Source organism: Callospermophilus lateralis, chromosome 10 (assembly GCF_048772815.1).
Source record: "Callospermophilus lateralis isolate mCalLat2 chromosome 10, mCalLat2.hap1, whole genome shotgun sequence".
NCBI lineage: Eukaryota > Metazoa > Chordata > Mammalia > Rodentia > Sciuridae > Callospermophilus > Callospermophilus lateralis.
The window spans coordinates 106,284,450-106,296,738 of record NC_135314.1 but is presented as its reverse complement, the minus strand read 5'-3'; the positions used below and the strand labels follow the sequence as shown (position 1 = coordinate 106,296,738).

The window sequence follows — 12,289 nt, the reverse complement described above, 5'->3', positions numbered from 1 at the left end:
CCAAATTTGGGGAGAAGTGGACATAAGGAAAAGCTTGAAGGAATGACCAATGAACAGATGAGATGAACCTTATCAGATGCTTGGGAGGTTTAATGCAGCCAGAGTGGAACAGAAGGGAGCAGCCAGGGTGGAATAGGGGGGAGCAGGCAGAGGGACAAGGTGGTCTGGAGAAGGTTCTGAATACAGGAATGGAGGGGGCAGTCCTCCTAGAGTACATGGTGCACCCAAGGTGCAGAGATAAGGTAAGGGGAGCAGGCGAGCCCAGGTTACAGGACACTGGACATCCTCGGAAGACATCAGGAAGCCAATTAAAGGACAAGATACAAAAGCTCAGTGTTATTTCCTTTGTAAACTACAACTCCAGAAACAATTTCCAAAATTGATCACAATTCCTACAATTACTTAGTAAAAAAGCAGATGAAATAGCTCTTGTAATTTTAGTGTAGAACTCTTTAGTTTATTCAGGATTAAGTTACCACATGATAGATTTGAGCACCAATTAAGAATCAAGAAATGTGCTATAAAGTTTCTTAACTTTTTAATTACAAGATACATATGTAAGTTTATGGTTTGACAAAATATTTCAATGCACTAACATAAAGAATCCACCCTTGACATTCATTGGAATGGCAGTAGAGGAAAGAAATTTAATTTTATGTATACAAAATGAAATCCACACATCAAGCACAAGTTAAAGTTAAATTATAGGTTGCTAGTTTTGCAGAAATAAGTAAATACTTCTTTCTTAAGATCTTGTCTGTAATGTGTTCTGATGAGGAAATTAAGGAGTTCTGTTTCTTAGATAACTTATAAAATTACATTGAAAAATTTTAACATTGATAAAGTCAAGACCTGACCAAAATATATTATATCCTGATGCTATGTAATAAAATAAATTCTTAGGGCCTGTGGGTTTTGCCAAATTATATGGTGCTTGCATAGTATGCACAGGGCTCTAGGGTTTGATCACCAGCACTGCAAAGATAGAAATAGAGATAGAGAAAGAGATAGAGATGAGAGAGAGAGAGAGAGAATATTAAATTCACAGCAAATAATGTGTTTTATAATAGTTCAAGTTTTGGGGTCTAGTAGAATTCACCGGAAATATTTGAGGATTTTGAAATAATAGAATATAATGCCATCAGAGTATTTCAGAATGGGAAAAGCAAAGGAATTTTATGTCCCTGAATTCAAAATGCTTATTTTATCCTTCACATTACTCCTTACAGCTAATGACATCAAAGAAAGGAACTCAGACACATGGCAGTGGTCACACTTAGTTGCATATCAGTGAGTGATTATGTAATACTTGTTTGACTTTTAAAAGCAAACACAGCACAAGTTCCTGTCCCCACACCCTACTCTGTTTTGTGGCATGGAATGGTGCCTAACCTCCTGGGATGATATGTGTTAATATGGACATAATTATTCCTTATGTTCTATAATTGCATAAGGTACATCTTACAGAGAACATTTCCTCCAAGGGTCTTATGCAATGTTCTATGAAAACAAGCCTTCTCTGGATGTGTGAGTCACTGTCTCCCAGAAAACGTCTTCCTTGTAAATGTTTCCAGCGCTTATAAAACAAAAGAAGGGAGGAAAGAAACCACGACCTTTTTCCAAAAGAGAAAACTAACCCAAGGGACAGAGGATTGCCATTCCATTTCCTCTTATTTGCTGGTTTGGGGATAGTAAGACTTTTTAAAGTTGGTTATTTAATCAAGAGCAGAAAGCCTGATGAACTTTGACCTATTTCCATGAACTGGTGGTCAAACAGGGAGAATAAAATTCCAAAACGGCACGATCATCATAAAATCCATGTACTCACTTTTGTTCTGTTTTATTTGGCTTTAGGTTCCTCAGTTGGCATTTTATGTTCTACACCTGAAATTTTTGCAAGTATCCTTGGCATGTCTCCAGTATTTTGATACAATACCAAGAATTTTATTAAATTTGAATTTCCTAGATTGCCTAAATTTCCAAGCACAAACAAATCTATTTTCTCCCTTTGTTGAATTATCTCTTCAGGTTCTTTCCACTGATAACCCATCTAACCAAAACAAAACAAAACAAAAACAAAGAGTGATTAGTGATTAAATACACATCCACCTCAACACATGGTCAGTGTTAGGAAATATGCTTGAACTCATTACACTGCTTTCTGAATCCTTGTTACTTTCAGTTTTCTTAAGAACACAACTCCTAAAAACGACATCTGACAGAACATATCTAATCTGCTATTTGGCGAGGTCTGGGACGGTACAAATGAGAATCACTGGAGAACTTGGCCAACACAGTGGCTGCGAGTCTGCCCGCTGACCCCAGGCACCAAAACTCGCTCCAGGTGAGAAGTCTTTGAGCGCCTGGGGTTGGACCTCTTGGGTTCATGAGTGGAGAGACCCGAACTTTCTCCCCGGCTTCCCACCGCATGTCCAGGTGCCATGCGCCTCTCAGAGCATCAGTCGGAGCCCCTCCTGATGGACTCTGGGGTCTGGAGGAGCAGGGCCGCCAATGGCTTGCTGGGGAGCGGTGGCCTTGTGCAGAGCGCAAGGGCCAAGTCACCCTCGGAGCGCCGCGAGGGACTGCCAGCCCTGCCGCAGCCTGCTGGCCAGCATCTCCCTGAAGTGGTCGCCCAGCAGGAAGTAGAAGACAGGGTTGACGGCGCTGCTCAGGAAGGCCAGCGGGCGCGACAGGACGTACAGGCAGTTGATGACCACCTGCGTGCAGTCCTGCCCGCCGCCCAGGCGCGAGGCGATGCGCACGTTGCGCAGCACGTGGTAGGGAGTGAAGAGCACCGAGAAGACCACCACGGCCAGGACCACCAGCGCCAGGGGCTTCTCCAGCGTCTGCGCCATGCTCAGTTGCCGGCTCCGCTGCCGCAGGAAGATAGCGATCTTGTAGGAGAAGAAGCACATGATGGCCAGCGGCGCCAGGAACCCCACCAGGGTCAGGCACAGGCTGTAGACGAGGTTGTACCGCGGGTCCCCCGAGCTGGCGTAGTCGGTGCAGCTCGTGCCCTCCTCTGTGGTGACCGGGCCGATCAAGTGGAGGATAGGCAGCAGCTCCAAGGTGACCAACGCCCAGATGGCCAAGGAGATCAAGACGGCGAACTCCTTCTTCTGCAGGAGGTGCTCCCGGAAAGGGAACTTCATGAGCAGGTAGCGGTCGACGCTGATGAAGGTGAGGAAGAGGATGCTGGTGTAGAGATTGGCGTGCAGCACGTAGCGGTTGCTCACGCAGAGCACCTCGCTGTACTGCCAGGCTCCCGTGGCGTAGCTTCGCATCAGCATGGGCAGCGTGCACAGGAAGGCCAGGTCCGAGATGGCCAGGTTGAACAGGTAGACGTTACTGCTGCTCCAGTTCTTCAAACAGAAGAGGTAGCCGAAAACCACCGTGGTGTTCCCAAGCATTCCCACGACGAACTCAAAGCCGTAAAAGATGGAGAGGTAGTACTTCTCCAAGGCCGACTGGACCTCCAGCCAGTCCTTGCACGTTTCATTCCACGCCTGAAGAAGACAGGAAATGCAAGGGCGAAACACGAGAATGTGACACAGGACAAGACTCTGCAGACCGCCGTTAACAAAAGGAACACTGGACAGTAGGCAGCCTTTGCAAGGAATGTGCACACGAGTATCCACAGATGCGTATGCCGACAGGGACATATATATGTGTGTGTGTGTGTGTGTGTGTGTGTGTGTGTGTGTGCTGATATGTTATTTCAAACAGCATTTATTGAGTGACTTTGAACTACCTGGAGGAATGATAGCAGTGAGCTAAGCAAAATTCCTATCTCAGTGTTCACTCTCTCGGGAAATTTTAGGAAATAGCCAGGCGTGGTGTTGCACGCCTGTAATCCCAGTGGCTTGGGAGGCTAAGGCAGGAGGATCACAAGTTCAAAGCCAACCTCAATAACTTAGCAAGCCCTTAAGTAATTCAGTGAGACCCCCAGCTCAAAATAAAATATAAAAAGGGTTGGGGAACTGGCTCAGTGGTTAAGCTTGATCGCCAATACCAAAAGAAACAAATAAATAAAAATTTAAAAAGTTAGAAAGCCAGGAAATAAGTAAATGATGCCATATAATAATAGATGCTAAAATAAAAAGGAGGAAAGCTAAAAATTTTAGAGTTCTTGGAGTAGAGGGTGGCTGTGAGTTATTCTTACATATGATGATCAGGGAGCTGCTTCTGTATGGGATTACATTTACACACAGAAATTTCAGTCGAGAGGGAAAGAGCCATTTCCCTATCTGGAAGAAGAGTGTTTCTGACACAGGAAGGGCATGTGCAAAGGTCCTAAGAAAGAAGTTCACAGAGGGCTTAACAATCAGTAAGAGTCCAAAGCAGAGTGTGGTAAAGGAAATGAAGAGGAGAGTCTAGTTTGCTTTTGTTTCTAGAACATACCACAGTCCCCGGCACATCGTCGCTGTCCAACAAATTCTGCTGAGTTAAACTGTATTGAACCATAACCTAGAGAAGGAAATAGGGATTGTTAGAAATCCAATCTACAACTGCAATCTTAAAATAGACTATTTCAAAGTTTACAATGTGAAACTGAGCATCTTACTAATGATAATAGTGCCTACTATTTTTGAGAGCTGATAGTGGGGCAGGTACTGATGCACTATTTTCCAAGAATTATCTCATTTAATGCTCATAGTGATATAATGAAAGAGGGACTCGTGTTCTTTTCATTTGACACATAATTTCTCTGATGCTTGGAAAATTAAATATCTGCTATTTTAGTCTAACCCTGCTGCTATAGCAATATACCTTATAGTGGGTAATCTATAAATAATAGAAATGTTTTCCTCACAGTGTGAAGGGTGGGAAGTCCAAGGTCAAGGTGCCAGCAGCTTCCGTGTCTGGTGAGCTGACAATTACTCTTTTCTCCAAAGATGGTGCCTTTTGATGCTCACAGCAGTGGTGCAAGGCATCCCCCTGAGCCAGATCTCATTGATGAGACTTACCTGTTCCCCAAGGATCTGCCTCTTAGTACTGTTAGGTCCCAATGCATGTATTGTGTGAAGCCCCAATACTCAGAGCACAACACTTGTTGAGGTCAAATGCTAGTGAAAGATCTTCACAGGGCTGTCTTCTGAATACAGAGCATGGAAACACCAATCTAATTCAATAGATCTCAAACATCTTGCTAACTCTTCATTTTCTCCCTTGTCATCAGACCAGATTGTGGTTGGATAAGGTATTTCAAAGAATTTGAGTTATCTGAAAAATGTGCTGGATTGCTACTATTCAGTATTGCATCTTACTTATCTCAAGGTTGAATTTTCTAAATAAAAAACCAACTCCTTATTAAATAGGTTTTAGTGGCAATGAAATGATTCCTTCAATTGAAGAATTTGGGTAAGTACAGCAAAATAATAAGTGCATCTGAACTGTTTTTATCAAGAAGCAGCATCAAACATTCAGTAGAATCTTCTACCATAGAAGCTTCTGGAAAAGTTGCACGAACCTCCTTCCAATTCAAGTGGCTTACCTAAAGGCTGGGAGGAGTGGGAGCAGGGTCCTGGGTCACTTCTTAGACAGGAGAGCACAATAGCCCTGCAGATATTTGCTAAGAAACTTAACAAAGAGGCTACTTTAAAATCAGGACCTATGTGACGATCGGTGACACTCCAAAGGAGGAAAAGTGCCTGGTTGACATTTTGATGGGACTAAAGGCTGCATGGATACACTGAAGCTGTCCCCAGGGTTGGGCAGGGTGGACTTCTGCAGATCCACATAAACCACTGGGCGCCCCTCTCTGGGGATCCGTCCCTCCTGGGGAGCTCTGCTTTCTTTGTGTTACTCAAGTAAACCCTGTTACTTTCTCTCACCCTGTGTGTGTGGATTTTATCCTTCAATCTCGTGAGACAAAGACCCCCACCTCTTCAGCACTGAGTGTTGATTTGTGAGGATGAGTCACGGGCCTGCAGCCGAGCTGGGCCTGCCCCGGGTCCACTCAGGCTCTCAGGACCGTGCTGTTGGTGTCCTGATATCTCTTCAGCCTTCTGGTGGGTCTTGGGGCTGCTTCTCCACCAGGATCATGGCTATTGTGGGATCAGCCTCAACAGCAGGAGCAGGTGCAGGCACCCACCGCTCGCTGGCTTCACGGGTCACTGCCCCTCCTGGCCCAGCGTCTGGGCCTACTGCTCATGCAGACACCTGACACCCAACCCTGGGAGCTGCCCCAGCCGCCCTGCCCACCCAGCCATCCTGCAGCGCTCCTCTTCCCCAGGCTCTGATCTGACATCTCAGCTGCTTCTCACACCAAGACTGGAGAAAACGCTCTTCTGTCCCCTTGCAGCTTCCTGGTTTTTCTCCTTCCACCCTGGCTGTCCTCTGCAGGCTCTTTTGTGGCTCAACTGGTAGATCCTAAGTTCAGGGCTCAGCTCTGGGGTCCCTTCTCTACATTCGGCCTAGATAATCTCATCCACTTTCGACCTTCCAAGGCCTGCCATCCACCAACAACTCCAAGTTTACAAACCAGCCCAGACCTGTTTTATAAGCTCTGGCTTTTATACTTATTGTCATGTATTATTTCTCACCAACGTCTCTGCCATTAAATCTTATGCTAAGTGACATGGGCACCAAAACAGACATGAAGACCATCGGTACCGAACAGAAAACACAGAGGCAGACCCACATAAATATAGTTACATCATACTAGAAAAAGGTACCATAAACGTACATTAGAGAAAAGATGTCCTCTTCAACAAATGGTGTTGGGAAAACTGGAAATCCATATGTAGAAAAAGTAAATTAAACCCTTCTCTCTCACAGTGCACAAAACTCAACTCTAAGTGGATCAAGGACCTAGGCTTTATACCCAAGACCCTATACCTAATAAAGAAAAAGTAGGCCTAAATCTCTATCAAGTTGGCTTAGGAGCTAAGTTTCTCAACAAGACTCCTAAAGCACAAGAAATAAAATCGAGAATCAATAAAAGGAATGGAATCAAACTAAAAAACTTCTTCATAGCAAAGGAAACAATCAAGTATGTGAAGAAAGAGCCTACAGAATGAGAAAAAATCTTTGCCACCTGCACCTCAGATAGAGTGTTAATCTCAGGATATATAAGAATTCAAAAAACTTAATCACAAAAAGAATATGACCCAATTGGTAAGTGGGCAAAGGAACAGAACAGACACGTCACAGAAGAAGAAATGTGATTAGTCAACAAACATGAAAGAATATTAAGCATGTCTAGCAATTATAAAAATGCAAATTAAAACTACTCAAATTACATCTCACTCCAGTCAGAATGGCAATTATCAAGAATACAAGTAACAATAAATTTGGTGAGGATGTGGGGAAAAGTTACACTCATACATTGCTGGTGGGACTGCACATTGGTGTAACCATTTTGGAAAGCAGTTTGAATATTCCTTAGAAAACGTGGAATAGAATCACCATTTGACCCAGTAATCCACATACCCAAAGGACTTAAAATCAACATACTACAGTGACACAGCCACATCAATGTTTATGGTAGTTCAATTCATAGTAGCTAAGCTATGCCCTTCAACAGATTCATTCATCTGTTGAAAGGCAACCGAGGTACCCTTCAACAGATGAATGGATACAGAAAATTGTGGTACATGTACACAACGAAATATTTCTCAGTCATAAAGAAGAATGAGACTATGGCACTTGCCAGGAAACGGATGGAACTGGAGACTATCATGTTAAGTGAAATAAGCCAGTCCCCCAAAACCAAAGGTCAAATATTCTTTCTGGTATGTGGATGCTAATACACAGTAAGCAGAGGTGGGAGGGAAGAACAGAAGTTTGTTGGGTAGACAAAGGGGAATGAAGGGAAGTGGGGGGGTTGCTGTCTTTCTTTAGGAAAGACAGTGGAACGAGTCACATATAACTTTCCTTTGTTCGTGTATGAATACACGACCAGTGTAACTCTACATCATGTACAACCACAAGAATGGGAAGTTATACTCCATGTTTGTATAACATGTCAAAATACATTCTACTCTCATGTATAACTAAATAGAATTTAAAAAAAGAAAACCTATGCTAAGTTCTTCCACTTCCTTACCAGTGTTGTAGAATATCCACCTATCTCAGTAAAATTGTGTCATCATGGACCCAAGTGTGCACCACAGAACTCTAAGCAACGACCTCAAAGTCATCCCTTATTTAACCCCAGTAATGAGTCAACTCCCACATCTTGTTGCCTGTCATTCCAGATGTTTCTCAAGTCCATCATTGTACCCACACACCATATTCTAGTCTAAACCACTGTCCTCTCTATCTTGGATTATGTCACATGCTCTTACTGTCTTACATCTTCTCCGGACCTTTTCAATTTATCGTCGCTACAGTAGCCACATAATCTTGAAAATAGAATCACATTGCTCTCCTAGAGCAAAAGCCTTCAACGACTTTCCACAGTCCAAGGACTGCAGTCTGAATCATTGATGGGGACCCCACACCATGACCTGGCTCCTGGGTGCCACTTGGCCTGCCTTAGCTCTCCATGTTCACCTCTCCTCCCACCTGCTCTTGAACACACAGAGTGGTCCAGGGCTGTCTTCCTGAAGTGACCCTCTTGTGTGACATTCCTCATCTTACATGTAGACTTCTTTCAGGCCTCAAATCAAGTGTGGGTTTCCCAGAACAAGCTCTCTGACCCCCATTCTAAGCCAGCCCCTCCCCCTCAGGCTGTGGGAGCAAGTTGAACTTCCTAGCACCTCTTGCAACTTTGTTTGACTCATTGTTTATCTTCTACATCTGGCCCAGTGACTAGCAGATGGTAGGTGGTCGGAAAATGCTTATTGAGTGAAGATAGAACTGTAAACATCTGACTGTTTACCAGTAGTTTTATAAATAACTCCTCCAAGTTCAGAGAAGTAGCATGTCCACAAAACTGAACCCCAAATTGCTGTATTTCGTTACAAAATATGACACTCTGTATAATATAAATGATATTAAAATTAGAAACCGTAGTACCAATACTATGGCTTTGAAATATTTAAAGAAAATGTGTGTTTCTTCTAGGATCCATTTAATAATCCAAGGCATTTAATTAAGAATTCACACCTGAAATTAAGAAACATTCGAAAGATTTGCATCAAAGTGTTGGTAGTTTCATTCCTAACAATGATGTTCCAAATAGTTTTTTCCATGTCCTTTTTCCTTTTAGTCTCTGAACATTTTTTTATACTAAGGCAGCATGTATTCAATAATATTAAAAGTTTTAATTCTTAGAAATATAGAAAAAGGGCCAAGGAACTTCTCTGTGTAAGCTAATATTCCTTGTTTTTCAGATCAGTGGTCTTTTTCACTAGCTCCAACTCTCCTGCTGCTGCTGCTGTTCCCAGCCTCCTGGAAGCATGCGCTCCCTGTCTTCTATGATGTGCCAATCTGGTCCCTCCAGTCCCCACTGCAGACTCCCTTGTGACTGACCCTTCTTTGCCCAAGTTTTAAATGGCTGGACAGTCTGAAGGTTCAATCTGGATCCCTTTGCTATTTGAGGAGCACCCAAAAGGTGGGGTGCACACTTAAAATTGAAATTAAGATAGTAGAAAATTTCCTTCAGACAAGAAACTCATTAGTTTCAGTTTTGAATTTCCTTTTTCCAGTCATAACCAGGAACCAGGTCGTATTTCTGTCTAGTAAGTGCTGGCTTTTGTCAGTAGTTTATGCAACTTGTGCGCAGCAGGAAGTTTGGACGATCATGAATGGAAACTGTGTCTATGAGGACAGGCGTGACTTGAAGCCAGATTGCCACCGACCACCACTCAGGCAAGTTAGGGACCTCATGGAAATGATGGGGAGCTCTTCTACTTTCCAAAGAGGCTGGATATTGAGGGAGCTAGCAAGGATAGAGCACTGCAGGGTGAAGTAAGGAAATGAGGGACTAAACTCACCTGTTCCTTTCCTCCATTAATTTACACCTGCATGTTGCTTCTCATAGAGTGGTTGCCCCATTTAAAAACAAAAAACAAAAAACAAAAAACTTTAAAAATATATGTATGGGGCTAGGTTGTAGAGCACTTGCCTAGCACCACATAAAAATAAATAAATAAAATAAAGGTATTATGTCTATCTACAACTAAAAACTATTTTTAAAACGTATGTATGAAATACATACTAATTGTATAATACCTATCTCGATGCAAATAGGCAAAAACAAGGGAAAAAAGATCTTTAAACCCATCATTTATAATATTAGGGTACCCTTCTACACTTTAATATTTATTTGAATTTGCATTTATAAAAATGAGATGATGTTTTTAATGATGTTTTATTATTTGTTTATTTGATACTTTTGTTTAATAATGGAAAGTTTTTTCTAAGTCTATAATATTCACAAATTATGGCTTTGTAAAGGCAGGCGATCCAATATTTGTAGGCCAGCTCAACTTCTCAAGGAGCCACAGTTATATTCCAAATTGCGTGATATGTGTATGTGTGTTTTTCATGTGGCCATCACGATTGAAGAAATTGGGGAAGCAAGTTGTTTCTTTAAGCAAAACTCCCTACTGAAAGGGAAACTCTGTCATAAAAAATTACTAGTCTCTTCCACTGTCTAGGGGTTGCACTCTTGGATATGGAATTAGTGATAAATAGCTTATAACTGATTTGTTTAAATTCTTTTAACAGATCTTTTTCTTTAAAAAGTGTTGTATACTAAAGTGAAGTCAATAATTCTTAGTCCAAAATATACATATCTAAACCTGCTAGAATTAATACACTAGAAGCAATATCAAATTTACTCTCATAAACAGATCAATAATACTGATTTTTAAATTTGGGATAATATTTCTTTCACTTTAAATATATTCATCCTTTTGGAAACATACAGTTTCGACAACCAAATTTTATATATATATATATATATATATATATATATATATATATATATCTGATAGTTTCTTAGACTTTAAATTATTTTCTTACAATCATCAAAATTAAACACAGAAAATTTGTGGAATTTTAATTTTTTCCTGCTGCCATAAGGCGAATTTACAATTTGAGTGAAAATATATATTCACACTGAAAAAAATACAATAATTTAACTGGTGACTTAATTTTCATATATTCCATAAGTTACATCAGAAACTAAATTATTGAAAAGTGATAGCATTCAAATAGTATGCACATTAATTTCTTTACAAATATACTACAAATAGGTAGAGTAGCAATGATTTCTGTAATTTTTAATTTTTCTTCAGTAAGTTATATTCTTGAATCATCTTATTTTATTACCTATAAAGGCTAAATTTAATTTTTAAAATACCTTAAAATTCCATCTAATACTTTGCTTTCTAAGCATGATAAACTATTTCATATGATTTAGGATCTTTAATTTTTTTTGTAATAATACGTATTCAAGTGAATCCAATTACTAATTTTTGTTGCAATATGTTACCAAGATGTCAGTAAATACAGTAAACCTTTCTAAATGAAATAAACTTAGCATTTGGCAATTAACACAAGACATTTAATTTTGTATAAACAAAATGCAAAGGTAACAATTAGGGCTTCCCTTTAGTTTCGTTGGCTGGTTTTCCTCTCCTTGAGAGCGCTTCCCCTAAACAGGACTTTTACCCCTTTGGCTCACAGAGCAGTTTTCCCAAAGCCCCCAGCAGCAGCCTGCCCTGCATGTGGGAGGAGGAGATGCTTACCATTCTGCTGGATGGCCTCTCCCTTGACAGAACCTCGGCCAGCTCTGGAGACAGCTTCTGACCCAGTGCAGTGTGGCCAGACATGCTTAGTTGGGTCTAATTTGCATATCAGGCAGCCAAGATTAATAATTCAAAAGTCAGGGATAATTTATGCAGTCAAACCTCCAAGTCAGAGACATGCATGCAGGGAAATTTCTGCAGAATGGAGACACGGAACAAATGACTCATTTTGCAGAAAACACATTTGACAAACAGATTTGGAGAACGCTACAGTCGGATTGGTTTTATCCACTAACAAAGTCATGGAGAAGCAGTCCTTATTTTCATATTTATTTGCGGACTCAGACAATGAGGAGTGATAAACACATTATGTTGAGTATACAATTGCATCTGTTTTTTTCTTCAATTTTCAATTTTTTGGTGAATGCTAGGTTGGGCATACAATGACTAAGCTACTGTTATCAACAACTTTGAGGGAGCTATAAAACGGAAACTTTGAAGGAAATGTACTTATATCCTGTTAATGTACTAGAAAGGGGACACTAGAGCTTTTTTTTTAATTATTTTTTCCATTTTACTTGCTGTGATTAAGTTCAAGAGACACTTAAAAATGCATCAGGTGGCTAGGGATTAGGGAGAGAGGT

At 41.1% G+C, this 12,289-nt stretch overlaps 1 protein-coding gene across 1 annotated transcript; it reads right to left on the bottom strand.

Moving 5' to 3' along the window:
- Positions 1 to 468: 468 nt before the first annotated feature.
- Positions 469 to 11,715, bottom strand: Sucnr1 (succinate receptor 1). Its single transcript, XM_076867770.1, has 3 exons — positions 11,646 to 11,715; positions 4,402 to 4,467; positions 469 to 3,506 (listed from the first exon to the last, which is right to left on the bottom strand). The coding sequence occupies exons 1-3, from the start codon at positions 11,646 to 11,648 to the stop codon at positions 2,559 to 2,561; spliced, it is 1,017 nt and encodes a 338-aa protein (XP_076723885.1). The 5' UTR covers positions 11,649 to 11,715; the 3' UTR covers positions 469 to 2,558.
- Between the last annotated feature and the right edge of the window lie 574 nt (positions 11,716 to 12,289).